The sequence below is a fragment of the Artemia sp. Qi Xiang Cuo genome, chromosome 16 (genome assembly GCF_049724085.1).
Source record: "Artemia sp. Qi Xiang Cuo chromosome 16, ASM4972408v1, whole genome shotgun sequence".
NCBI classification, from domain to species: domain Eukaryota; kingdom Metazoa; phylum Arthropoda; class Branchiopoda; order Anostraca; family Artemiidae; genus Artemia; species Artemia sp. Qi Xiang Cuo.
The window spans coordinates 22,360,114-22,386,868 of NC_142809.1; the positions used below are offsets into that span (position 1 = coordinate 22,360,114).

Here is a 26,755-nt window from a genome sequence, read left to right on the forward strand (position 1 = left end):
AAAGCACAATTTACCGGGGTAGGATCTTATATATATATTCGTGGGCGAAATATATTTACCCTCAGCGCTAAAGGAAACTTGGTGCTGACGTGGCTGCAGGTCCCCTCTTTTTGCAAAAAGATTTGAGTATCAGCTGTAAGTTTCCGTTCGAGGGGGGGGGGGGGGTAGGCACCAAGCTCGCAAAACCTTTTTAAACTAGAAGTTATTTTCTAATATTAGTAGCTTCCTGATTACGTAGCAACAAGGTGGTAATACTCCCTACTCGCATATTAAAATAAAGATAAAACAAATGTGAAAGTCCATTCTATTACATAAAAGATACCAAAGAGGGTGAGGTCTCCACACGAGCTTGATCTTGCACTAATGGTCAAAACTGAATTTGTAATCGGACAAAAAATTGAATAATAAAAAAAAAAATCATAATCTTTTTTACCTCCTGTACATAGGAGGAAGGAGGGTCGTACTCTCCGTGTAAAATTGGAAAATAGATATTACTTATTTGAAATTTCAGACCCCTCCTCCATCAAATTTTTATGCACATATTTTTCAGGGGGTATCAAATCGAACCAATGGTCTTAGAGGACCCAGAAAAGGCGTTGAGATACTATTTACTTTATTTTAGCTCCAGTGCCCTTTTAAATAGTGCCAGTGATCGTACCTCAAGACAGGCACGTACTGAAAAATAAAATATTTCAAGAGTTTTAACTTTTTGTTTTTTTTTTTTTTTTTTTTTTTTTTTTTTCTCCGCCTTTTGCACGACAGGGCTTCAGATCGTCATAATAAATGTGTGATCTTCATCCTACAGTACGGAAGTTTTGGGGCGAGGGTGCTGTTTAGACCATTATTGCACGATGAATCATTTTCCCATCTACTGGTATGGACCAGTAATGCTCTTAAAGAGGGACTGGACGTGTAAAATAGAAAACTGTCTCGAATTTTGTTTTCTTTTCATCTAGCTTTGTTAAGTGTCAAGAATATGAATTTTTGTTTCCTATGTAATTGTTCTTACAAAATTGCGCAAAAATAGTAAATTTCTTCAGGCCTGTTTATTCTTTTATATTTCAGAAAAGGGAAATAAATTCTACTGACATCGCGCATAGATCGATCCTTGTTTACCTTAAGTTTATTCCTTGTCTAAATCTCTAAATTTAGTGTTTAATTCCATGCTAAGAGCAATATTCTATTTGTAGAATATTAATAATATTCTAATATAATAATAATATGCCGTATATATAATAATATGATATATATTATTTAATATATAATATAATAATATTCTATTATTTCTTATTTAGATATACTATTTTTGTTTTCCAACATATGTAATGCATTACTAGCAATCACGCTTTTATACAATTGAATTAGAATTTCTGCTAGTCATTTGGGATATATAAATGACTCTTTTTATGCTACTGCTTATAATGACCGCATTTTTGTATTATCACGCCATTAAAATAAATTCTCGTTTAAATTTAGAAAGATCGTGCAAGTTTTCATGTGCTGACGGGTTTCTTTTGATATTTTCGTTTATTTTAGTTGAAATACGGATTTTTTTTTTCCGGGCTTTAGCTTTTGTTATATCACCTTGAACAATCCTATTGAAATATCAATTATACACTTCCAAACTACTTTTGATTTAACTCAGATGTATGGAGTCACTCTTATAGGGAATGGTTGAATCAAAATAAGTTTTAAAGTATTTACACAAATACGCTGTCAGAAATTCGGGCGGACTGGAAAGAATATGCAGAATTTTATTTTTTTGCTGGACGTTTTCCAGAGACAAAAACGTCGAAGTTTCTTAAAACAAGACAAATTTATATTAACATTTTTAGTAAAATCCGGAGACTGATTTTAACAGGGCTGGAGCCCTCCTTGATATATTCCGGGAACTGGGGCCCGTAATAGAGGAAAGTGAGGTATAGGTTGGGGCAAGGCCGTACCCAGGATTTTTTACGGGGGGGGGGGCTACACAAAAACCTCAAAAAAGAGCAAAAAAATCTTTTATATCCATTTTTTGTTACATTTTTACGAGTCAGACAAACATTTCGGGGGGGGGGCTGTACCCCCCTGGGTACGGCCTTGGGTTGGGGGTTTCTAATTAAATCTGTGGGATGCTTTACAGACCTTTAGCCTTTGCAAAAAAAAGGAATCATGGGTTTGATTTTATCTTAAACTTATTGACCGTGATCTGTTTGGATAAAATTATGAAGTTTCTGTCACACAAATTTCAGATCTGAAATTTGTGAACATGGGAAAATGAAGGTAAAATAATAATTTTTTTTTCCTTCGGAGGCTTTTTATGTTTTTTTTTTCTGTCCTTTTTATAGTTTTTGCCTTAGTTTCTCTTATTTTTTTAGTCTTATTAGTTTTGCCTTGATTCTCTTATCGCTGCTATGAACACCCGTGTCCATAAAATTATTATTAGAGCAATGGCTGCTAGCTACAAAATTCTTTTAAACTTTTATTGAAATTAGTTTAAAAAACGTATTATTAAAGTTGTACATTTGATGTGCTTCCTTTTATTTCATATGTTTTATTGTATCAATTAGTTTAATGAAAACGAATCATCTCTTGTCACTGTTACTGGAGTACTCTCATCTACTATCAGAGAACTTACTGCTTAAATTTCTTTTCAACCCTCAAAAAGTGGATCTCTAGGCCCAAATTAAAGTGCAAAGCCCCAATTGTAAAAAAAAGTATATAACTCAGCATTACGAAAATACTTACTGATGGGACTATAGCTTTGGTTTTTACGTACATGACGTACGTTTTTACGTATGTTTAATTTTTTTTTAGTTGACTACAACCCGTTGTAAATACCGATAGTCTTTTGGTATAGAACTTATCCCCTCTACTACAATTTTTTTTACAATTTTTCTATAGTTTCTGTTCCCATTGAATGGTTAGTCACACAAGCATACAAGGGTTATCGCTTAAAACCGTTTCTATTGCATTTTTTTTGTTTAAATCAAACACTCCTCTGTAAAAAGAGGCGAAATAAACTCCCCCAAGCAATCCCCACACAGCAAGCCGAAAACACAAAAATTAATTCTTTTGACAAACATTTTCGAATTTTTCTTTGGAGAGTTCCATATGTAATCTTGGAAAGCGTATGGGGTAATCTCCGCCTCCTATTTGCTATAAAAGCGGGTATTTTTAGTATTTTACCCGGCTTTACAGCCATCGAGGAGAATGTAACTACTTTTTAATCTTATGCAATGTTTTGTGTATAATCTATATATCTTCATTTTCATAAATTAGCTGCAAAAGTTCCAAAGCTATCATCACAATTTTTGAAGCTGAGATTTACCTTCATTCGGAAAATGAGCACACTTCATTGGTCCGATCCGTCTTCTGGTATTTTAATTGATTTGAGATATATATACAGGTTTTCGATTTCTCTATACAACTAAACTTTTAAGACTTAAGTTGTCTTTGCCATCTTTTAAATATCCGTTAAATGTAATCTACTTTCAAGCAAATGATTCTTAACTGTTAAATCAGCCCCTTTCGAATTTCATCGCTCTCTTAAAATTTCTGTTTTGTAATGCGGGGCTCCCACGGCGTCAATAAAGCTAATAAAGTTTATCTTGAAAGTGTGAACCATAAAGTTTGTCCCACTCACACAAGGATTTCACCTTATTGACTTTACAGCTATTTTTCATAGAAAGTAACTGAAATAGTCAGACATGGAGCTAAGAAAACCATCTTTTTAAGAATTTTTTCTGTTTAATAATAAATACAAATATTCTTTGTGTAACCCTTATTCTTTTACCAAGCAAAATATTTCAACAAGTATACACTATTATATTTGTAGACACTAATTTGTGTGTTGTATATTTAAAATTTTTCACACGTCTTCTGCTGTTGGTTGAACTTTGCGGACTTTCTTGAAAAAGTTAAATAAAGCTCAACTTTTTTCCGACAGCAATAAAGTCAACAAAGTTATGCGAAAATAACAGTTTATTAACTTTGTGCACAGCTTTATGAACTTTATTGACGCCGTGGGAGCCCCGCTTAACAGAACGTCTTTGGAATTGCGGTTGGCGGAAAATCGTAAAACCTACTGAAAACGGCAATATACTACTTTTGTGCTTAATTCTGTTTGCGATTTAAATGACATCTAGAATATGTTGTCTATTTTACTCTACTCTTAGATGGGAGGATAAGTGCTTTTGGCAACTTTTGCATGATTTTTAAGTTAACGGTGTATAAATTTTGGCAAATCAAAATTGTTATTCTGTTTTCTGAGAAAATTGCCTTTAATAAGTCATCATTCATAAGCAGATAAAGTACTGTCTAAATCAAGTGCTTTAGTTTTTTTGGAGGGATTAATGGTAAGTTGAACTAATAAAAAAAAAAAGAAAAAATCGCCGCCGAAATGTGAGTCCCCGAATTTAAGCAACAATACTTAATATTGTGACTGTAATTCTCAGTTTCATGAACGTTTTGTGTTATTCTCTTTATTCACTCTATTCCATAAAAAAAAAAAAAAAATCGGGAAAACGAGTTAGAGCAACTGATTGGTCATGTTGAGTTTACGAAGTGGGCTGTAAGTCTTGGTTGCAAGAAGCGACCCACAACGTCCTGTTATTCACTATGCTATTAAAATAGAGGTCCATGTTTATTTCACTTTTGTCGAATTTTATTTTTTGTTCTGTGACGAGACGCTTTAGAAGTGAAAAATTATTTGGCAAATACCAGCTGCTGTCATAAATAATCAGTTGTTTGTGTTATTTTTAAACTTTAATTAAACTATAAGTCGTTTGGGGCCTTACAAGTCCCAAATATGGTTGATATCAATGTCAAATTTAATAGCTGGAGTTCTAAAAGGCGGATTCTTTCATGTTCCGTATTAACAAGGTGTCATGTAATGATAAATTTAGTTCCTTATCAGTGGCGGTTCTGACCTCTCTTGCGCCCGGGGAAAAATCTTGATAAGCGGCAAAATTTTAATTTTGTTGATAAATTTTTATTTATTAACAAAATCATTAATAATTTTTTAATTCGTTAATAATTTATTTTAATTACTTTTTATTTTATTATTTAAATTATATAATTATTGTTATTTATTTGTTATTTATCATTTATTCTAATTTTCTTAATTAATTATTTAGTTAGTAATAGTTGAATATTAATTATTTTCATTTATTATCTGGGCCCTTTACTTTATTTCAATAGAAATAAATTTCAAAAATTACAAATTGATTATCACCGTTAGATTATTCACTTGAAATTTTTACACCCCCAAAATTTCTTCGCCCGGGGCAAGTGACCCCCCTGTCCCTCCCCTAAAACCGTTTCTTTTTCTTATATAGATGTTAAAGAAACCTTTAAACTAATTTGCGAATTCGTTCAAAATCGCCGAAAAACCTTAAAGGAAGAAATTTAAAAATCCTTTAGTTAAATTAGATTGTCAATTATATGGACACTTAAGGTAATACAAAAAGGATACGATTATAATACAACTTGCAGGCTCTTCTTTGTATGTCTTGAAGGAAAACAAATATGAATTTCTGCAATTTCACAAATGATCCCTCCAGGCTCAGAACGCAAATATTATTCTTCACCTTGGGGTTTTCGGCGATTACTTGAATTAGTTTGCAACCATACTGATCATGCTTTGTAATGAAAGCATTAAACATATATTTTAAATAACTTTTCAATCGAGAATAGTCCTTAATTGGGAAAAGGACTGAGTTTAAATGTAGTTCTAGTATTGTTGACAATTAACATCTAAGAGTTTGATGCAAAAAAAAAAAAAATCAAAACGTTTAATAATGTTAATTTATTCCTTGTTGACAAACCAACTAGTGACGTATTTTGTGTTCGGTTGTGAATATAACGTCTTCCCATCTTCCCATTTTACTTTAAGCTCGTTGAACAAATTGTGGAAAAAATGTATATGATTATGACTCTGCATTTCAGGAACAAGAATCAATGAACTCAAATTGGTTGCCAATGCCACAACAACGGGTACCAGAGCCACGACCCGGGGTTTGTACCAATGACTCAAGAACACTACCCGATCAGAATTTGAACTTCATCAAATCGCATTGTTTAATGGATGAAGCAGTGGCGTCAATGCACGGTCAGCCCATTTTGGTCAAAACATCGCTCGGAAGTCGATACATGAAAATCGTTATTGACCCACAGGTCCAAGCACTAGATGGAAAAGCTTATGATATTATGTTCATTGGAACAGGTGATTTATACTTTTTATGTATTTTAACGGATGAGTTCCAATTTCATTCGTGTTCAATTTTCGAAAGAGATCCAATTAATGCTAACATCGCCACTTGCAATTGATAAACCCGTTTTGTTAGTGAGTGTTCTCATTGATTACTTTCTCTCCATTGCCCAACGCGTTATCTCGCAATAAAGAGTTAAAAGTTAAGTAACTGCTTTCATCTACTATGTGTTACGCTTTTATTAAAAAAAAAAAAAAAAATGAAATAACTGGGTTTTTTTCGAAAATACGAACAAAAAACATAAAAAGGATGAAGCAACATATTTTCTTGTTGTATTCAGAAATTATTAGAAAAAATTTAGCACAAAGTCTCTAAAATTATGGCTGTATTCCCGATATATTGGCATAGTAAAGGGTACCATTCAATACAAACTGTGTCAATTACCCTTAAGTTCCATGAAAGATGGAGCCTGTTATATGGGCAAGGTATCTCAATTTGTTAATGCAAGTTTGGTCGTGTGAATGGGCATAATATATCATCAGAAAAGAAGGTCATAGTTGTTATAAGAAGGGAAGGCAAGATTGCATAAAGCCTGTTTTCAAAACTATTTCTGAAGAATATCTTGTATTTTTGCATGAATTTAGTAAAAATTTGTAGTTGTGGATAACTAGGAAATGTTCTTTCTGTGAAATCCTTTCTACTTGGATGGTCACGTACAACACTTAATCTTTTTCACCACTTCACCCTCCCTCAGGAATTTGAGGACTAATGGTTTTGTGTGTGTTTTGTTTAATATATATTTCACGTAGATAATTTCGGAGACCACACTGCCTTTCCATGATGATAAAATAAGAGTTCAAAATAGGGATAAAATCCTTTTAATAGACAGTGTATAATAAATTTTACAAAAAATACCAGATATTTCGGTCACATATGCAGTGACCGAAATCAGTAGTAAAACTGATGACGGTCACTGCGTATGTGACAGAAATATCTGGTATTTTTTGTGAAATTTATTATACACTTGTCTATTAAAAAGGATTTTATCCCTATTTTGAACTTTTATTTTATATAATTCACATATTTCTTGCCTATTTTAAGTCCTGAATATTTTAATCGAAACATATCAGTCTAATTTAAAGGAATATAAACATCGTATTTTTAAATTTGAGATGGCGTTACTAGTAATTTTTGAAGCAAATACCTACTTATTATGTTGTAAGAGCATTTTCGCTCATATTAATTTGTTATTTGAATCGATGTTTATCTTTGACAAGAAGCTGATTAGAACATTTTTTTCTCATTTATATACGAAGATTTATATCAATCTATATACGAAATAGACCATTGAAATAGATGACACTAGTGACTTCTAGAAATAGGGATTTTATAGGTTGATTTTCTAAAATCGTAAAATGATATTTTCTTCTCAATAATCAAGTCTTGTGTGCAATAAGGGCTCAAATCAGTGCTTCCATTATCCCTGAATTTCCCCCAAAACCACTGGGTTCTCTGAAATTTCCCGAAAATTAAGGTTTGAATGATGAACATGAACATTAACCGGAAATACAATCGTTAATTTTGAGGGGAATTTTGGATAACCCGATTTCCTTTTACTTGGAGAAACCCGAAAGATTCGAGGATAAGTGGAAGTACTGATTCGAAGCTCCGGGATTGAAGCAAGGAAAATTATAGCAAGACGTTTTTTAGAGGGCGCACATGAAAAAGGAGACGCAAAACGGTTTTATTGATTTCACTATAAATATACCTATTTCCTGTTCCTCCCATAGGAAATGAATAGGCTGCCATACAAACAAGCGTTTGTTCAAAGGAAATATGCAATTAACAATAAATAACTTGACAATATTAAATTAGCAATAATATGAACAATTAATAACGCCATCTAGAGATCTCAGTTCAGTGATCTCTTTCGTATATAATTTTAGATAACCTATTATGTAAATTTTTAGTTTTGTAGGCATTTTTGACAAGAAGATGATTATATTTGATACGAAATTAAGAATACAGATTAAACTTTAAAACATACTAAGTTGGTTATTGCTTTTCCCTAAAATTAGTCGCTTTGTAGAAGCTTTGTTAAGTAATTATATTTTCTTTAGTATAATCCAGTATCGCTTTAAATAAATAAATAAAAAAAAAAACTAATCAATTTCGTGTTGAAGATCACCATCGATTTCCATAAAAAATTAATATGTGGAAAAAGGTTTTTACAGTGCAATACTTAAATCTTGGGTAATAGGTAAGAACATATCTAGAATTTTTGTTCGGAGGGGTGGGACTTAAAACAAAAAATGTTTAGAAAACGCATCAAAGATTTTGTTTATATGCATTATGTTACTTTTTTATGAGTCGAACAACAATTTTCTGGGAAGGGGGGGGGGGTATTAAACATCGTACCACCCCATTTAAATACTGTATATCTAAGTTAGCTAATAAGTGCATGCTTATCCTTTCCGTCTTTCTTTTTTAACCAAAAACAAAACGCGCATCCAGTTATTAATACTTCTGTTTCAAGCGACAAACAGGCCTCATTTCTAAACTAAGATATGTACATGTAAGTCCAACCTTGGTTTTTCTTTTATGCGAGGTTTGCGTGTAGGAGGAGAGTGTTGAAAATATATGGTTTCCTAGCTCACAGCTAGGAGTGTTTCAATTTGAGTTTGCGGCTGAAAATTATTCCTTCAGGGCTTTTTTCAGCTGCTCTTGTTTTAAGAATATTAGTGATTTTTCCAGGAGTTTCCGCAAAAATTAGCACTTGAGTTTGCCACTAGGTTGGCACTAAGATTCACGTAGAATTCCTCTTACTGACATAGTTAAAATAGTATTATTTCGTGCTTTTTCAGGTTCTTTAGTCAGGCTATCAGCTAATGCAAAATAATATAGAAGCTAAAATTTTATTTGAATTCAAGAAGAGAAAAACTTAGACGAACTCAAGACAATTAATAAAAAAAGGAGAAACCGAAAAAATTATGAATAAAGGGCCAAAAAGTTTAACATCATTTTTATAAAAAAAAGAATATTATTTATTTGTATCGAGAAAATCCAGAAGGTCAGCCATCACATCAAACAAGGTTTTCCGTTTGTTTTTTTTTTCGACAGCGCTCTCTACTTTGGAGTAAGCCTTGTGTTAATTTATTTGTTCCTTTGCTAAGTAATGTTAATTGTCTTTGAATAATAATGAAAAAGTAATTTGAAAAAATATTACTTTTAAATTGATAATAACAGTCCATTTTTAGTATTTTCGTTGTCATCAAAATTCAACAAAAAATCATAAATTATACAAAGCTAAGTGTATTTTAATGATCCTGCATCATTAAGAATCTTTTCTGAAATTTTCGGCGAACTGTACTGCTTCAGATAAGGTCATTCACACTTTAGTTGATAACTGTATTGTGAAGCTCAGGCTGTATAAATATTTATAAAAATTACATTTAATTCAACTCCTGAAACCGAGGCCGCCAAAGCGTTTGGTTTTCCAATTTAATCAGAATTCCATTATCTCACTTGCTTACTGAGATATATTTAGGAACAAATAAAAGATTCAAATGGGGATAAGTCCTTTTATTAGACGGTGAAAACAGATACAAAAAACTCTGGATATTTCGATCACGTACATCCGTGATTGTTACCAGCAGATAAAAGATACCCTAAAATACAATTAGAAAATACCCTAAGATATATTTAAAGATTTCTGTCTACTTTAAATCAGCTCTGTTTCAGTTCGATTTATTTGGAAGTCTCGGTTTATTCGATAAGTTTATTCGAAGAAGTTTAGTCACATTTATTTGAAAAGATCTTTAAACAATTGTCCCCGGTTGTATGATTTCTGACGTATAGTTAATTAGAAATTGATTTGTTCTTAAGTTGGTTTTGGGGTTTAGGGTTCTCAGGGTTTTTGAGTGTATTGGTAAATGGAATGACTTCTTAGTAGAAAGGGTCGTTGCGACCACTAGCCGAGTGCGACATTTTCGTTTTATTTATTATCTTCTCTTCTCTTTCTTAATTTTTTCCCTTATTTCATGAATATAAATAAAAGTTCAAATAGGGATGAAATCCTTTTAATAGACAGTGATAAATATGACAAAAAAATACTAGATATTTCGGTGACATATGCAGTGACCTTCATCAGTAATAATACTAAACTAAACAATTAAAACAATAATTTATATATAAGATAACTACATATTGTTTAATAATCTTATTCTTTCCAAAGCAAAAAACGGAAGCGAGTCTCCTTGACCTTCCTGGATCCAATTCGTTAGCATGAATTGAACTAAAACTTGGGCAGAGGTTAATCGTATTGGGTGAATTGAACTTCATTCTATCTAACTTTAATAAATTATCGTAAATATAATTCAAACTAAATTCACCAGTGTTTCTATTTAAAGCCATATTTATGAATACAATTTTCTTAATTTTAATAGTTTCGGGGAAATTTTGCCTTAAACTCCTGTCGCTAGAAATCAAAGGGACCTTGTTGAAGAAAATAAAATGGTCTGGAAAATCGAAAATATGTTCCGAAAGGGCTGAAGTGAAATTTTCATGTTTAGAATTTTGCTGTAAAGCCTTATATACGTTATAAAATTATATATTTTATTTTATGATATTATACATGATTAAGTAGCTGAAATTCTCTGAACGAGCGAAAGCTTAAGGAGGGTTAAGTTTTTATTTTTATGCTTAATTAATCTCGTATTTTAGATTTAAATTAATAGAAAAAAAGTTTTAAAAGCTTAATACAGACCATGATATACCGTTGGTACCATCCTAATTTGTATATGGTTTTTATTTGCTAATAGATCAAAACTACTGTCAAACATCGTTATTGTTCCATTACTATCGTTATATTTCCAGATAACGGTAAAGTAATCCGTTCGATCAACATTGCTGGACCTGAGACGTCATCCAAGGTGCAGCCAGTTGTTCTTGAGGAAATGCAGCTATTTCCAAACAATGTACCAATTACAAATCTCAAAATTGTTCAGAGTACAGTTGCAGGGGATTCGAAGCTTATTGCTGTTACTGATGATGAAATTCAAGCTATACCTCTCCACCGTTGCCATAGCAACAAAATAACGACTTGTTCGTAAGTTTGATTTTATTTTCAGCTTGGTGCTACAAAATAGGGATTGACTTGCAGGTAGTTGCCTAAAAGCGAGAGATTGGTGTCATTAAGACTAATGATTAACACGAAAAGATGGCGTTGTTAAAAGGAATAAAAAGGACCCGATTGAAGTGGTTTAACGTATAGAATAATAACCAATAGAAAGATCAATTCTTTATATCGTTTCTGTTCTAAGCCAAAACTATTGATGTTTCTCTCCAGTCTTTTTCTTATGCACAGCTCTTCTAGTCCGTTTCTAGTACCTAATCTAAGGCTGTATCCAGGGGGGGGGGGGTTCAGGGCTTGAACCCCTTCTCAGAAATTTTTGTCCGGCTCGTAAAAACGTAACAAAAACGCATACAAACAAATTTTTGATGCGTTAAATTTTTTTGAAACCTCTTCCACCGCCCCCGGACAAATTTCTGGATACGTCCTTGACCTAGCCTGACATATTTCATAATTCTTAATGTCCTAACTTTTGCAGTTTGTACTGTTTTACTTGTACTTTTTTTTATTGTTTACTGTACACTTGTGATGTTTTATTCCTACGTTGGTTAGGGTATCACTGCTCGTGGTAGTGGAAATGGGTAGCCGAGAGAGGTATTCATAATTGCTACCCGACTCTATCCCAATATCCTGTTTGAATTGAATTGACTTGGAAGAAGAACAAGAAGAAAAAAGTGTTTGAGAACAATATCTGTTATGACCTTTAATTGGAGTGATGACAGTGCTATCATGACCACTGCAATTGCAGCAGCATTTGTTGCTTTAATCGTAGTGGACAAATGCATACGGCAAGACTCTTGTGTACAGTGCCCAAATGCTTTAGTGGTAGTTGCCAAATGCTTACGGAATGACTCTTGTGAGTACACTTGCCTATTATTGGTAAAGTAAGTAAATAATGTATTCGATATCCTAATTCCAAAAAAAAAAAAAATATAAACTGAAAAACATAACATTTCTGGCAGCGAAGAAGCTCAGAAGGTGCATGGGAAAAAAATAGATGTCTCTTTAAACGTCTGATCAAAGACTAACATAAATTGTAGAACATCAGAGAGAGAACCGACAAATAGAACGAGTTGTCAAGCTGCAATATTATTAAAAAAGCAAAATAAAATTGGGACCAATGATAGATGTGGGTATATTGTGTATATAAGAACAGAAATGTTGACATGATCATCAAACGTTATACGTGAATTTCTTTAATCTTAAAGGCAACTTTTTTTTTATTGGAATTGCAGAGGCCATAGATGGGCGAGATTTGTGTTGAATTCGAAAAAGAATGCAGCCTATCCTTTGATTTCCTCTTCAGCGTTAAATTTACTTTTTTTCGTATCGAAATAACAAATTCTGTGTCTCATTTAGATGAAAGAGTATAGCCTTCTTATAAGAGTGGTAACTGGTGCTAGTGCCAAGGAAAGAATCACTAAACGCCATCTAGTGTTTGGGCAAATTTTCAAACTTCGCAATTTTTTTCAGAAACGAAGATCAGACACTTATTACTATACTAATTATGCCAATTACACTTATTAAATATTTTTTTCTTTTCATTACATTAAAAAACACCAGACGAAACATGGTTTTGGTGATGTTTTTCTTGATAAAAGCGCCACTTTCTACTCTTGCTACCCATACTCTTTGATTAAGATAATAAATATTTTTCTTTACATAAACAAATCAATTTCTTTTAATGTGCTGGGATTTGAGCGGCGCACCCCCTGAATCCTCTACTGCCGATCCAGAAAGTTTACTTTCTAGCTGACATCAGAGCATGCTCCATACTCCATGACATCAGAGCATGCTCCATAATATGTCTTGTCTATTAAGATGCTTTCACGTTAAGTAAAAGAACTATGACAAACTTTTGAAAAGACATATCCCAAAATTAAGCTATGTCATAAACATCTTTTTTTTGCTTATTTCTATAGGGAATAACTTCTGAAAATTACCGGATTTCCGTCTATTGGGATGAGCCATATTTTAAAAGTTGCGAAAGAGCGCTGACAGTAAATATTTTAGTTTCATTCTGTTTCATATTGGAATAGGTTTATTTTGTAGGGAATTTATTTTAGATAAGGTACATTAATGCATGCATTTTAGTATGATTATAATAACCAATGTGGCTTAGTTTGTAGCGTATATATTTCATTTACATATTTAAATATGAAGAAATATATACGTAAATTTTAATATCAATTTAGAATTTAATTTATGAATTTGATGAATTTATAATCTATAAATTCAAAAATATTTATAATTGCTAATTTAAATATATACTAATGTATATAGGTTAAAATGTGAATCATATATAAACTATACATTTAGACTTTATATATTTACTTTTTAAAGCAGTAATATTCAATATAATTTAGTATGATTATTTAGTATAGTTGTTTAGAAGATATTCTAGTGTGTTCTTATTCTATACCCCTATTTAAAAGAAGTCGAAAGACATAAAATAACAATCAGGGCCGTTCCTAGGGCTGGTGGCGCCCGGGGCAAAACTAATTACATCCAAATAGCAGAACAATATGAAACACAAGACTTAACTAAGCTGCAGAACAAGATTAGAAAAATCTACCCTGGAAATATGTGTTTGAGCTTTCTAAGGATTTGAGACTCCTGGAGGCTTTCATTTTAATCAGGTTAATATGCTGCTTGAAGGAAAGATTTTTGTCAAGCAAGATGCCTAGGAATGGAACGTAACGACCCTTAGGTCTACTTAGAGAACCTCTTGATACGTGTATTTCGTTTAATATGTTCGGTCATGTCCCATCATACCTGCTAGGAAGACGTTGAAAATCAGCTCAAAGGAAATATCACTTGAACAATTTGACAGCTCTTGAAGTTCCTTGTAGCACGCTTGGATTGAAAACTTTGCCGACACAGGGGGCGTATTATTCATGCTGTAAATATACCGAATAGAAAGAGCTTTCCTTAGCAGTTAGTTACAAATTATATTCTTACTTATTTTAAATTAGCCTCTTGCTAGCTTTTCGAACTGTTGACACATTCAAGATCTCCTTTCAATCTTTACTGAACTTTTAAGTAAATGTCGCTTGAGTAACTTGGCAGCTTTGGAGTTCGCTGTGGTGCTGGGATAAATTACTAGCGGGCCCTTTCTCTTTGAGACGGACAACCCGCTCTGAGGCTTGCAAAATGATTTTTAAGGTTTCAAATTTCGAAGGGCACTACCCAAGGGAGATAACTAAAGCAAATGGTTGATTAGTGGTATTTCCTGCTCTAAGTTCATACCATCCTCTTGCCCTTGATTTTGTCAGAAAAAAAGGTTCAGACAAGAAAGGAATTTACTATATTTGGAATGGAAAATAGGTTTAGATTACAGTCTTAGATTAGCCATACCCAGGGCTCCGGCATATATATTATATTTTAGACTTGGGATCTGGGCTTTGGTTAATTGAAGGACTTGCGGCAATTAGAAAAGTTCTTCATGATTCTTGATGCACAATTTATCCATCATTTGCTAAAAAAAAGATAAATATTGTACTCATTATTTGAGGGGAGAGAGGAATGAAGCTATTCCAACGTTTTTGCATAACTCCTTAGCTGAAAGGCATTCACCAAGGCCGTATCAAGGGGAGAGGGTATGGAGTTTGACCCCCCCCCCTTTCCCCCCTCCACCCGTAAGAACACAACAAAAATGCATATAAACAAATGTTCGATGTGTTTTTTTTTATTTTTTTTGTACCCACCCCCTATCCTGAAGGAAAATACACCCCCCCCCACCCCTCCCCAACGCCTAAAAAAAATCTTGGATTCGCTGTTGGCATTCACTTTTGTATTTTATTATCATACAACTGTTATAACCCTATTTTTTTACTCAGTTTTGTAATTTGATTTGCTCAAGTCTTAGTTGCCTCATAAAAGTGGATTCTATTCTACTTTGAACAGGTTTTTCTTTTTGCTCTTCTTCCATTTCAAATAGCTCCTTGGGAGCAAAACTAATCCGCATGAAGAAATGGCTCTTTCTCAATTACATAAATGGTTCAAGAATCTTATACCTCATTAAGAACTGGAAAAATGGGGCAGTTCATATAGATATAAAAGTTCTTGACTTTATGGCAGCATTTCTCTCTTGTGTATCCTTTTCACGGAATTGGGACATGAACTTTTTTTTTATTATTCTTCTAAGTTTATGACCTAGTGTGATGGAATATTAGCAAGAAAACGAGGTTGTGGCCTATAATCTGAGGAGCTTTACGAGCAAGATGAGAAGAAGCAATGGTCTTTGTCAAATTGTGATAAGCAAGAAAATTGTCTTGAAGCTGTCCCAGCTTGTCTTTATATCTGATTTTTTATAGATATTGATCATAGAAAATATAAATTTTAATTAAAAATAAATTTTAATTAAAATGTAAATTTTAATTACAAAAAAAGCTGTGACCACATGTCTGAACCGTATACAAATTAGATAGGCAGAGGAATGGCGAAAAGTTAGGAGACTTTTTGTCAAAATGTATTCTTTTGGGAAAGAATTGAAACCTGAAACTCAACTCGCATTTGTTTGCTCTTGAAGTAAGTTCCACTTTTTTTTAATGATTTCAATAATTTCAATTTTAGCATGGGCGCCCATTCACAAAATGTTAAGGAGAGGGATTTGTAGGCAAGGAGTTACCTTAAATTTTGTTAATGGACACCCAGACAAGGCATTTTTCAAAATCCTGTGGGGTGGTTTCTTTTTTCGTTTTTATCAGTAAAAATGCCAAAAACGCATATTTTCCGAAATCCACGGTTTGTTTTTACTATGTTGTGTCTGACACCGCAACCATGACATCATATTATAAATTTAATCACATCATATTATATATTTTCCGTCTGACGCCGCAACCATGACATCATATTATAAAAAGAGTATTTGAGTTAGTTTTTACATGTCATTAATTGATAACTTTCGGTAAGAAACGAAATATTTCACGAAATTTCGAGAGGAAATAATGACAAATTATCTTGAAATGGTGCAACCAGTACCAACAAAGTTTTGATAATTATTTTCATGTTCTTCGGTGAAGGGGCTCTCCTCGGCATTAGAAAGAATAAAACCATTGGGCGTCTTCGTAGTTAAGTTTAAAGCTTTTTCCTTTGGGAAAACCCATATTAGTTTAGATCATTTAAATGAGGTCAGTAAGGACTACATTGCAATTGGCTTTTTGCATGTTTTACTAGGGTCTCATATTGTGTAGTCTTTATTGTTTTGTCGTATCCGAGACGATAGGGTGTATCCAGTATTTTTTTGAAAATGAGTCAGAAAGTTAGAAAGACTCCTTGCCGTCGTTTGTCTTCTTAGAAGTGTGTTTACCTCTCAAGAGACAGAGGAGATCAATCAAGACTGGATCATTCAGTACAGTGGTCTTCAATTGCATAAAAAAGAACAAAGTTGAATCGACCTAACCTGATCCAGCAAATGTACTTCAACAGAAGGAGTTGTTGCTGCACAGATGGTCCTGTGCACAGAAAATAGATGGGGCTGTTGAAGTTTCTATTCAACTATTGATTGGAGCTTAAATTTTCACTAGTTTCTTTTAGTATTGACCAGATTTAGTTCTAACTTGAAATGATAGAACTCAAGGCTCTTTAACAATTAAATTTTTGTTAATGCTGAGGTTCAGCTAATTATTTGATTTATGACTTCAGTTGTATTCAGCCACCTTCATGATAGAACAATTCTCCGCTCATCTGTAATCCCTGATGAGCTGATAAAAGCAAATTACATCTGTTTTTTAAAACAAAGCTGTTCGATACACCAATTTTGATAATTTTAAGGGGTCGGCGACTTCATTGCTGAGGTATACATAACAAGAAGGACAAGAGTTTGCAAAAATTGACGTAATTGCTGATTCGGTGTAAATACCACCTAGTTCCTTATTTGGTATGCAAACAAATTGGAGATAAAGTGGGGCCTTGACCCCTCTGTCACCCCCTTTTTCTCCGTTAACTTTTTTTCAGAAGGGTTGGCAAGTTGCACCTTGTTTAAAGAAGACAGACGCAATCATTTTCAATCTATATTAATGAAAGCACAAACTGGGCCTGTCGCACCTCTAACATCCTCCCCTCCATGGCCCTTCCATCAATAGGTTTTTCCAGAAAGTTGGAATGTTGTGCCTTTTTTTGAACAAAGAAGTTCCAGTCTGTATAATGGAAGGACCCAATTTGCCCAGTGGCCCTTCTACCACAAATCCTCAACTACCACTTTCGACATTTTAGCAGAAAGAGTGAATTTTATGCCTATTTAAGTTTTTTTTTTGTCTTCAGAAGGAATATGGATTTTTGAAATCAAAGGATATATATTTTTGACGCATCAAGTTCTATAAAATGAATCTAGATTAAATTAACAGATGATTGGAATTTTGTCCCTTTGTTATCAATTTCTCATATTTATTATTATATAACTTTCCTTGGTCATTTTTTTTATTTTATGTCAAACACATTTTGGGATTCTCTTGTAAAAATCTGTGGGCTGTGACACTTGTTCATAAACCAATAACTGTCAAATTTATTACAAGTTGTAAATGGCCAAATGAGGCGCAAATCCTTTAATATAATCGGAAAGAGCTTTAACGATAAAGTAAAAAAGCAATTACCTTCCGATTTCATACTAAGCCAACTTTTTCGTGTTTTAAATTGTTAAATGAGCAAGCAAACGAATTGGAAATTAGTAAAACAAAAGAATGATAATATTATTTTTGTCAGTCTAGTTAAATGAAGTAAAAATTTTCTCCCCTTTCCCCTTGAAAAAAAAAACAATTGCCCGACTCGTAAAAAAAGTAACAAAAAATGCATAAAACAAATTTTTGATGGGTTCCGCAGTTTTTTTTTTGTAAAACACTTCCCCCCCCCCCTGAATAAAAATCCTGGATTTGCTCCTGCCCTTCCCCTGGATTTTATAAAACGTCATTTTTTGTTTTCTTTTCATTGAAAAATGACTATTTTGTGGCGTTTCATGTAATAAAAAAAAGGAAAAAGAGCAAAATTGTCCCCTCCTAGATTACAAAAATAAATACGTTTTTGCCCTCCTTAGATTTTGAAAAATATTTTTTTTGGCCTTTTCATTCAAAAATGTCTTTTTAGGTCTTTTTATTTAAAAAATCGAAGAAAAAACAACAAAATTGCAAAACAGCTCTAAGATTAAAAATTTTTTTTGCCCTCTTCCCCTCAACTCTCCCTACGTTTACCTGAATTGACGCCACTGGTTGTGAAATCCTGTGTAGTTGACCTCTGCCAACCTCATCGACACCAAAATTTTGAACATTTTGACATTTCCTGCTAAAAAATCCCATCCGATCATTCCTAATATGCCCCCTTAAACCATGCCCTTCTTGCCTTTCTTAGAGTCCAATATTGTGTAATCAAGCAACCAGAGCCAGGACCAGAAAAAAAAAATTGGAAATATAGGCTTATATTTAGATTAAGTGTCTTTTGGATCGTATATTTGCAAGGCAGGTTTAATTTTATTAAAGAACATTGTTCACGCTCTCACTTGCCTAACATATATTCAAGTATTTTCATATTCTATATGAAAGTTTATCTCTATAAAAGTTTATTTTAATATTCTTTTCCTTTCTTAGGAATCTAATTTCCTGATGGATTTTCCAAGAAAAAAAAAAAAAAAAATCAGTGTTAGTGATGAATTCAAGCTTTTTATTCCTGCGCCTTAAGCAATGAGAAAGTAAGACAAATGAAACCTAACTTTCCCACACCCTGAAGACATTTAAAATTTCCAACTTTCGAAACATTTCATGTCTGAGTATTGATGAATTATATGTCTAGCCTCTTGAAATGAGTCTTCCAGGTTCGACCGAACATAAATCTAACTTCTGACAAGGTAAACAAGACTGGATCACAGAGCTTCTTAAAAGGATTTAAGTGTTTAGCGCTTGGAGGAAAACAGATTCCCTATTCCATTTCTCCTATTTTCATTTCCTGTCACGGATGGAACCTCTGTCGCATACATAAAAAATGATAATATAACACGTATAAGCAAAATTAGAAAGTCCTGTCTTTGTAATGGATATTCCATACCTCTGTCACGTTTTGCTTCGCATTTGCTGGAGGCTTAGTTGTAGGATCGGCGTCACTCTGGTTCGCACAATCTCTTTTGAAGAAAAAGTATATTTTTTAAGAAACTTGAAAAAGGTTGGTCAATTTTTTTGGTACTGGTGCATTATATGGTCACTTCTAAAAAGTCAAGTTTGGTTAATGCTAATGAAATAAAATAAAATAGGATAAATATATAATAGTTTATAAACAAATTTGGGCTATTTATTTGCAAATTAGGGAGGAGGGGGGTGGGGGGGGATAAAGCATAGCATATATTAAATACTTAACCTATCCTAACCTAGGTACCTTCCCCCCTAAACCCCCCAAAACAACAGTTTAAATATTGCAAATGCAATGACAACCATGCTTTGCATTGCATTTCTCTATAGCGGTCTCTTGCGATTGACCCGTCTGGCGGGTTTTTCGTGACTGGTTTCCTTGTATTTCCACGAATTAGGCTTTGTACAGGGCGAAAAAGAGGTAGGTGGCTGGTGGATGAGTGTGTTATGGGAATGATATTGCTGATAGTCTAGTTTATTGCTTGCCTTTTTTCCTCCTATTTTTTCTTTTGTTTTATTATCTAGCGTGCTTTATTATTGTTTTTTTTTGTTTTATTTGTGCTTTATTATTATTTGTTTTATTATCTAGCGTGCATCTTATGCTGCACGCTAGCAAAAACGTCAATTTTTATCTTTATTTTATTATAACTATTTTTATATAAACTATATGATAACTATTTTATACTATATTATAACTATATTATATATATAGACTATATTATTTATAAACTATATTTTATTATAACTATAACATTATGTCATTATAACTTTCGTATTTTAAATTTTTGTTAGTATGTGAATAAATAAACCTAAGCTTGGGGGTTTCGGCCATTCCCTTTCCCGTATAGTAGAACTAATCTAAGGATGTGATCTTTTAAGATCAGGAGGACATGTTCCATTTACTTTAGCCACTCTGACTACGTTGCATATAATTATGTGAATCGAACCGCTTTATTCAAATGAAGTCACATTCAGCATGCTCTTTATAAAGTTAAAACCTCTTCTTAGAAAAAAGGAGTGAATTCGGATATTTCTCTGAAACTGTTCTCTCATATAAATGTAAAAAAAGAAAACATTTCTATCCTCCATTTTTCCGTTTTTGGCGTTTGTTTTTAATGAAAATTCCGCCGAAAAGCATTTTGATCCTGTGTTTGTTGAAGATTTTTTTTGTACCTCCATTCTAAGTTGCAATCAAATATTCAGTATAAAGTGGGAATATCCTCCAAACATTCATTTTCTTTTATTTTTGGCGACAGAATGGAAGAAATAAGTGTAATATAAGCTCTGAATCTGACTTGGGAAAAGGCTTTCATCTCTCAGAACACTGACTCAGAATTCTTATACAATGGGAGCTATTCTAGTAGTTCTCTGTTGATAAATTTGGAATAAGGAACTACGAGAATATTTATTTTGACATTTTTTGTTTAACTCATGTTCAACGGCAATGGTGCGCTGTCTCAGCGATAGTTGGTTTTGAAACTTCAATAATTGAATGAAAGAAAAACGATTGGGTTTATTATTTAGTTGGTTTGAGAAAACTGCTTTTTTTGTTCGAAAGCTGGTCTAAAATTGTAATTAATATCATTTGAGTCCATACCTGCTAATAACTTTGTAGAAGATGTATTTTATACAGAATAGTTTTTTTACGCTGACTAGTGGGAAGGTTAATGTTGATGTTTAAGGCTGAAGATATGGTTAGAAGATAAAGCCAACCACAGGGCTTTTGTCTTTTATTTGGCTCTTGAATTTTTTTTATATAATTTAGTTGTATTGTATTTTTTTTTTTTGGTGAAATAATAAGTATCTGAATTTGAAGCCAAATGACTTGCCACCGTTTGTCAAGCCAATACTGCGAACCATCAGACACACGGTATGGTTGGATTACCTTCAAGATGAGACACCCTGCCAAGGGCTTATCTAGGATTTTTGTTCGGGGGGGGGGGTAACTTTTTAAAATTACAGAGTAATTGAAAAACAGCTAATTCTGTAGCTAAATTTGGAATTGTCTACCGAGGCAGGATATCCCTGAAAATCTTTCTGTTGATTCCTTAAAAAATAGGTTGTAAGTTTGTAACAACCTTGTGCCATGAAAATCATCATAAATTGGTACTGATATATTATCCAGAACACTCTCAAGAGGTTTACTCTTTTGATCTGACAAAAACCGGTTGTCTGTCCGTAATCGATTATAATTAGCTTAGTCTGAGTGGATGCAGGTATATTTTAATTAAATATTTAATATATAGAGGTGGTTAGGTTAGTTATTCAATATAATGCGTTCTGGGCGGCCGGCTTTCCATAATTCTTTTTTGTAGTTTCCATAATTTTCTTACTAAAGTCTTATATTTTGGTAATATTTCATTATGGTTAACCTAAATTCACTTCTCGAGTGTGTTCTGGATAATAAACAAGTACCAAAAAACATTAATTGCAGCTTACCTCATAAGTTGAAATTTCACAGATTCAAAAAGAAAATTTTTTAACCGGTTCTTATTTTCTTCAGTGATTGATACCCAATTAAACTAGTGACTAAAGCACACCTTCTTCATGAAAATCTAATGATTTTAGTTAAGCACTGACCATAACTTCAACCAATCGCGGGGTTTCTTGGTTTCAAATGCTGGTCTTCAAAATCTTGGTCTTCATAACTTGTTGAGTTTGGTTAAAAGACCCGAATAAACGACAGAAAACTAAAAGCCGACACCTCCTTTCCCGAAAATCATAGAAAAACCATTTAATTTCTCCCGTTTTGTTCCGGAGATAGAGACATTCAGATTTAATGAAAGCTGCATCACTAAAAAGTATAAATTTAGTTTATCTTTGAGGCAGTCAATCAACGCCGAGACTCGCAAAACGTTTTTAAGGGTATCGAATCCCTATAATAGCAATTGCACGAAACTTATGAACAGATCAAACATTTTTAAAACTAACATTTCTTCCTAAACAAGTATTGTTTTTATTTCAGGGGATGTGTAACACTACAGGATCCATATTGTGGATGGCATTTGGTGCTCAAAAAGTGTGTACCAGTTGCGCACTATAAGAACACCAAGCCTGGAATGTTCGTTCAGGCCATTGCCTCTGGAAAATCAGATTTATGTCCAGCTGAAATAAGTAAGTTAAGATCCAGCATTTATGTGTTAGTGTGGCTTGATTACAAATTAGACCCTTTTTCATTTAACTTCTTTAGAAACAAAATGATGAAATTTATGTCCACTATGTCCACCTATTAGAAACGTATGGTGTGTTCTGATTAGTGCTAGGCGTCTGTCCCTCCCCACTGAAAATTCTCTCACTTGAAAAATTGAGAAGCCACAGAGAAAGTACAAATTAGGTACCTCGAAGCGTCGATGAGGTGTTCTGAAAAAAAAAAAAAAAAAAAAAAATGAATGGATTCATAAAGTTCATTAGATTTTCTGACCATAAATGTGAAATTGAAAAAAAATTTCTTATTCCAAACAAACAAGCAATAGTTTAAGTAAACAAAGAATGAAAAACCAAAGAAAAGAAAATCGAGGACGGGGTTTTTACAAGGCCATTAAACCACAAAATGAGCAGAATGTGTTCTATATAGGAGAGGCTGACCCCCTCCTCATCCCCAACCACCCCCTCTTGGTCGTATAAACCTCGAATGATGCTCATTCTATCACAAACTGAGAGTTCTAGTCCTTTTTTTTTAAGCCAAAGTGACTGGAAACGTGATTAGAATTAAAAGCAAAAAATACAGTATACTTAATATGATTTATTATATTAAATATAGTGTATTATAATATATATAATTACTAATATTATACTATAAACATAATAATATTTTAATGAAATATTTTTAATAATTATGTAATACAAGTATTATTAAAGCAATTTTATTATTATATTTTTGTTTTATTGTCATATCATATATATATATATACATATATATATATATATATATATATATATATATATATATATATATATATATATATATATATATATATATATATATATATATATATATATATATATATATGTATGTATATATATGTATATATACTCTGCCGGCTATCTAAACAAAATAAATTAACAAGAGAAAAAGCCCGCAGCTGAGACTAAAGATAAAATTAACACAACAAAAGGGTGAAAACGAACAAATGTTTTATTTTTAAGATATTTTTGGCTTTTTATTTCATTCTAAAAGATCTTTGAAAGAAATTTATAAATTGTTAATGTAAAATTCTAAAAGATCTTTGAAAGAAATTTATAAATTGTTAATATATGTATATATATATATATATATATTTCTTTGGTTTTTTTTATATATTGGGTTCATTCTTCTCCACTGAAATGAGAATTAAAATAACAAGAAACAATGAACTAATACCGTAAGCAAAATAAAGTTTTATGTTTGAACTTGAAAAAGGAATAGTTTATTTGCGCTCCTATTCTAGACAAAGCTCTGTAGTTAACAAACTACCAGCACCAACTCCTTTTTCTAAACTCTTTTCATTAGTCGTTATCTTCCTTATGTTAGGTCCCCTCACAGCAAGAATCAATTCAGTAAAACGTTGATAGGGGAAGTCAAAGTTATGCCAAGAAAAGATGTAACTTCAAAATAAGTTGTAAATTGTTGTTAGAGTAAACTTGTTACAATAGAAATTTAACAAAACTGTTTTTAAGCTCTACAACTTCGCAATAAGAAGAAAAACAAAAGTTAATTTGTTACTTACGAATAAGGTTTTAATCAATGAACTATATCGTAAACGATTTGGTTTCTATTCACATTAGCACATATAATACTACAATAAGTATACATATTTGTAAAATAAAGAAAGAGAAGAGATTCAATCAGGAAAAAGAGAAAAAAGAAGAACAAGCATTAAAGTTTGATTAATTTTTGTTTTTGCCGGATTAGTTGCGTTATCGTATCTTCTGCAAAATACTACATAGACCTGTTTAGCCCAATTTAATTTTTTCCCTTACATTAGATGTAAAATCTTCACAAACATTGGTACGCATATATTTTGTAAGCAAAATACGGGAACAATTTGTTCCTGGGCGGGGGAAGGGGCTTGAAAATAGGATAATGGCTGTACTTTTAAAACATATTTTTTCTGTAAGGGGGGGGGTTTAGATTGATCTTAGGAAAAATCCCCATGTTTCTCAAAGCAAATTGTCAATTTGTTATGGAGGTCGCAGGTATAGCTGTATATACCGTATGTGCTGGGCTCAGTTGCGGAGCTGGGCAGATGCGCTGCTCTAGTTTTTAATGTATAATTCTAATAGCTATCCTTTTGTCGCTAGAAGTTCCCTGTTTACTAAGTTTTTTTCAGTTTATTAATATGAGTGGCAACGGCGTATTTATAAAAAGTATTTGCTATATACAGTAGAGCCGTCCTAGCCGAGTGGATTGGCGTGCTGGATTTAGGTTTCCCTGCCCGAGAGGGCGAGGATTCGAATCCTAATGTATCGAATTATTTGGTTTGGGACGGGGGTCAGTGGCGTGACTCTAAGCTCAGCCAGAGTCGACCCAGTTCTAAATGGGTACCTGGAGAAATCTGGGGAAGGTAAACAGGAAGGGTGTGCGAAAGCACAGGATGGTTGGCCCCCAACCCCCCATTGCACTTCCTGGCTGAAGGGCCAAGAAACAGAGGTTAGCACCACCGGTAGGGACTGTAAAGTCCAATGCCGTATTCTTTACCTTTTTTTTATTTTCTATATATTTTGTCTGAGAGCCCTCGTAGCTTAGCAATTGGAGCTGCCTGCCTAGTCTGCAAAAGGCAGTTTAACTGCCAGCAATGTTAAGTTTTTATAGCAAGTCGTTATTATTACCTCTTAGACCTATTCCGGCACATTAATTTCATTTCAAAATCCCTGTCTGCGGGAAAGTTGACACTAGTGGAAAAATTTGAACTGCTCCCTCTTTAATAATATCATATTCATCTGGAAATTTGACAAAATCCTTTTATACGTAAAAAAGTCCAAAAGCTGGATAAAGTGTTCATCTCCAACTAATGCTAAGTTTTATGGTATTTTGAACCTTTAAACCTATTCCAGAGCATGACCCTCCCCTCTAAACCTCCTTCTCAGAAAAGGTCACTCATGGGGAAGATGCAAACTGCTCACTCTTTAATAATGTAGTTATCAGGAAATTTGACATAACCATTTCAAATGTAAAAAGGTCCGATATTTGGGCACGAATCTACATTTTTCCATAAATATTCTTCCCTCAAACGCTGACTCTATTCTTTGAACTGATAGCATAGTTACTGTATTATAAAAGGTGCTAAGTCAATTTTCTATTATCCATATTATGCTTTAGCGAAAAAAAAAAATCATTTTAAAATGAATCCCAAAGTAGTGTTAACTGGCCCTAAAACTTTTAAATGGTAATGACCTATTTAAATCATGCTCCTGTCAGCTATCCTTAAGATTTTTTAATTTTTGTCGTTGAACATTCCATTTTTGAACAAAATCAATCTTGAAACGTCACAATCAAACTTCTAACTTCTAATCAAACTTCTAACTTCTAATCAAACTTCTTTTCCAGGCAATGAAATCCCTGCGGATCTGTCAAATGTTTCAACGGAGCCTTCTACTGGTGAGATTTTTTTTTTTGCTATAAGCTATATCAAGGAGTTGATTGTAGTTGTGTTACTTTACATTAATTGTGATGTTTCCTCCATCTTTTATCGATCTATCGACTCAATTTTCAAGTAAAAATTGTAAATGAAAGAAATAAGATTAATAAAAAACTATGCGAATGCTATCATGGTATCAACCAAATCTCCATGTCGGTCGATAAACGTTGTGTGTTCATTTATGTTCACCGCGTTAGTGTTCTATCAGCGCTAAACAGTATGTTTGGCATTTTGCCATGACAAAAGAAGAAAGCTAGAAAATTGATCCTGTTCTGAAGAGATCACTACAAATCATCTACGGAGGTCCACCGTTGCCTTATTTTTTTTTTTATCTTAGAGTAATCAAGCTTGAACCCCTTTTTGTCCGTCATGCGAAACAGTGCTTGAAATTTGCCCCCCCATCCTATTTACGAAAACTTCCTCCCGCCTCCCTTTGTCCATCTTAGGTCCTGATTCCCGAAGAATTAGCTGTGAAAGTTCCAGAACTGACACCGGTTCTGTCTAGGTCACAGCGTTATTCTCGAAGCTTTGTGCCGAGTTTGGTTTATGCTTTATGCCCCCATTCCATTATTTTGACAAGGGAATTCTGTTCCTGTTAATAAATGTAGCCAGGACAAAATTACGATCAATGTAAATATTTTAAGTATACAACTATAAATGTATATATAAAAACGATTAACACATTGGTAAGATCCCTTACCTCCA

The 26,755-nt window shown here is 33.1% G+C and overlaps 1 protein-coding gene across 3 annotated transcripts in view; it reads left to right on the top strand.

Moving 5' to 3' along the window:
• LOC148942679 (semaphorin-1A-like) overlaps positions 1–26,755 on the top strand; it is a 268,011-nt gene that overhangs the window by 207,894 nt on the left and 33,362 nt on the right. For all 3 annotated transcript variants that reach the window (XM_089102498.1, XM_089102499.1, XM_089102500.1), the window contains exons 11-14: positions 5,932–6,208; positions 11,070–11,301; positions 22,399–22,547; positions 25,960–26,010. In XM_089102498.1, coding sequence (XP_088958624.1) covers positions 5,932–6,208; positions 11,070–11,301; positions 22,399–22,547; positions 25,960–26,010 — 709 coding nt within the window. The remainder of the gene's footprint in view (positions 1–5,931; positions 6,209–11,069; positions 11,302–22,398; positions 22,548–25,959; positions 26,011–26,755) is intronic.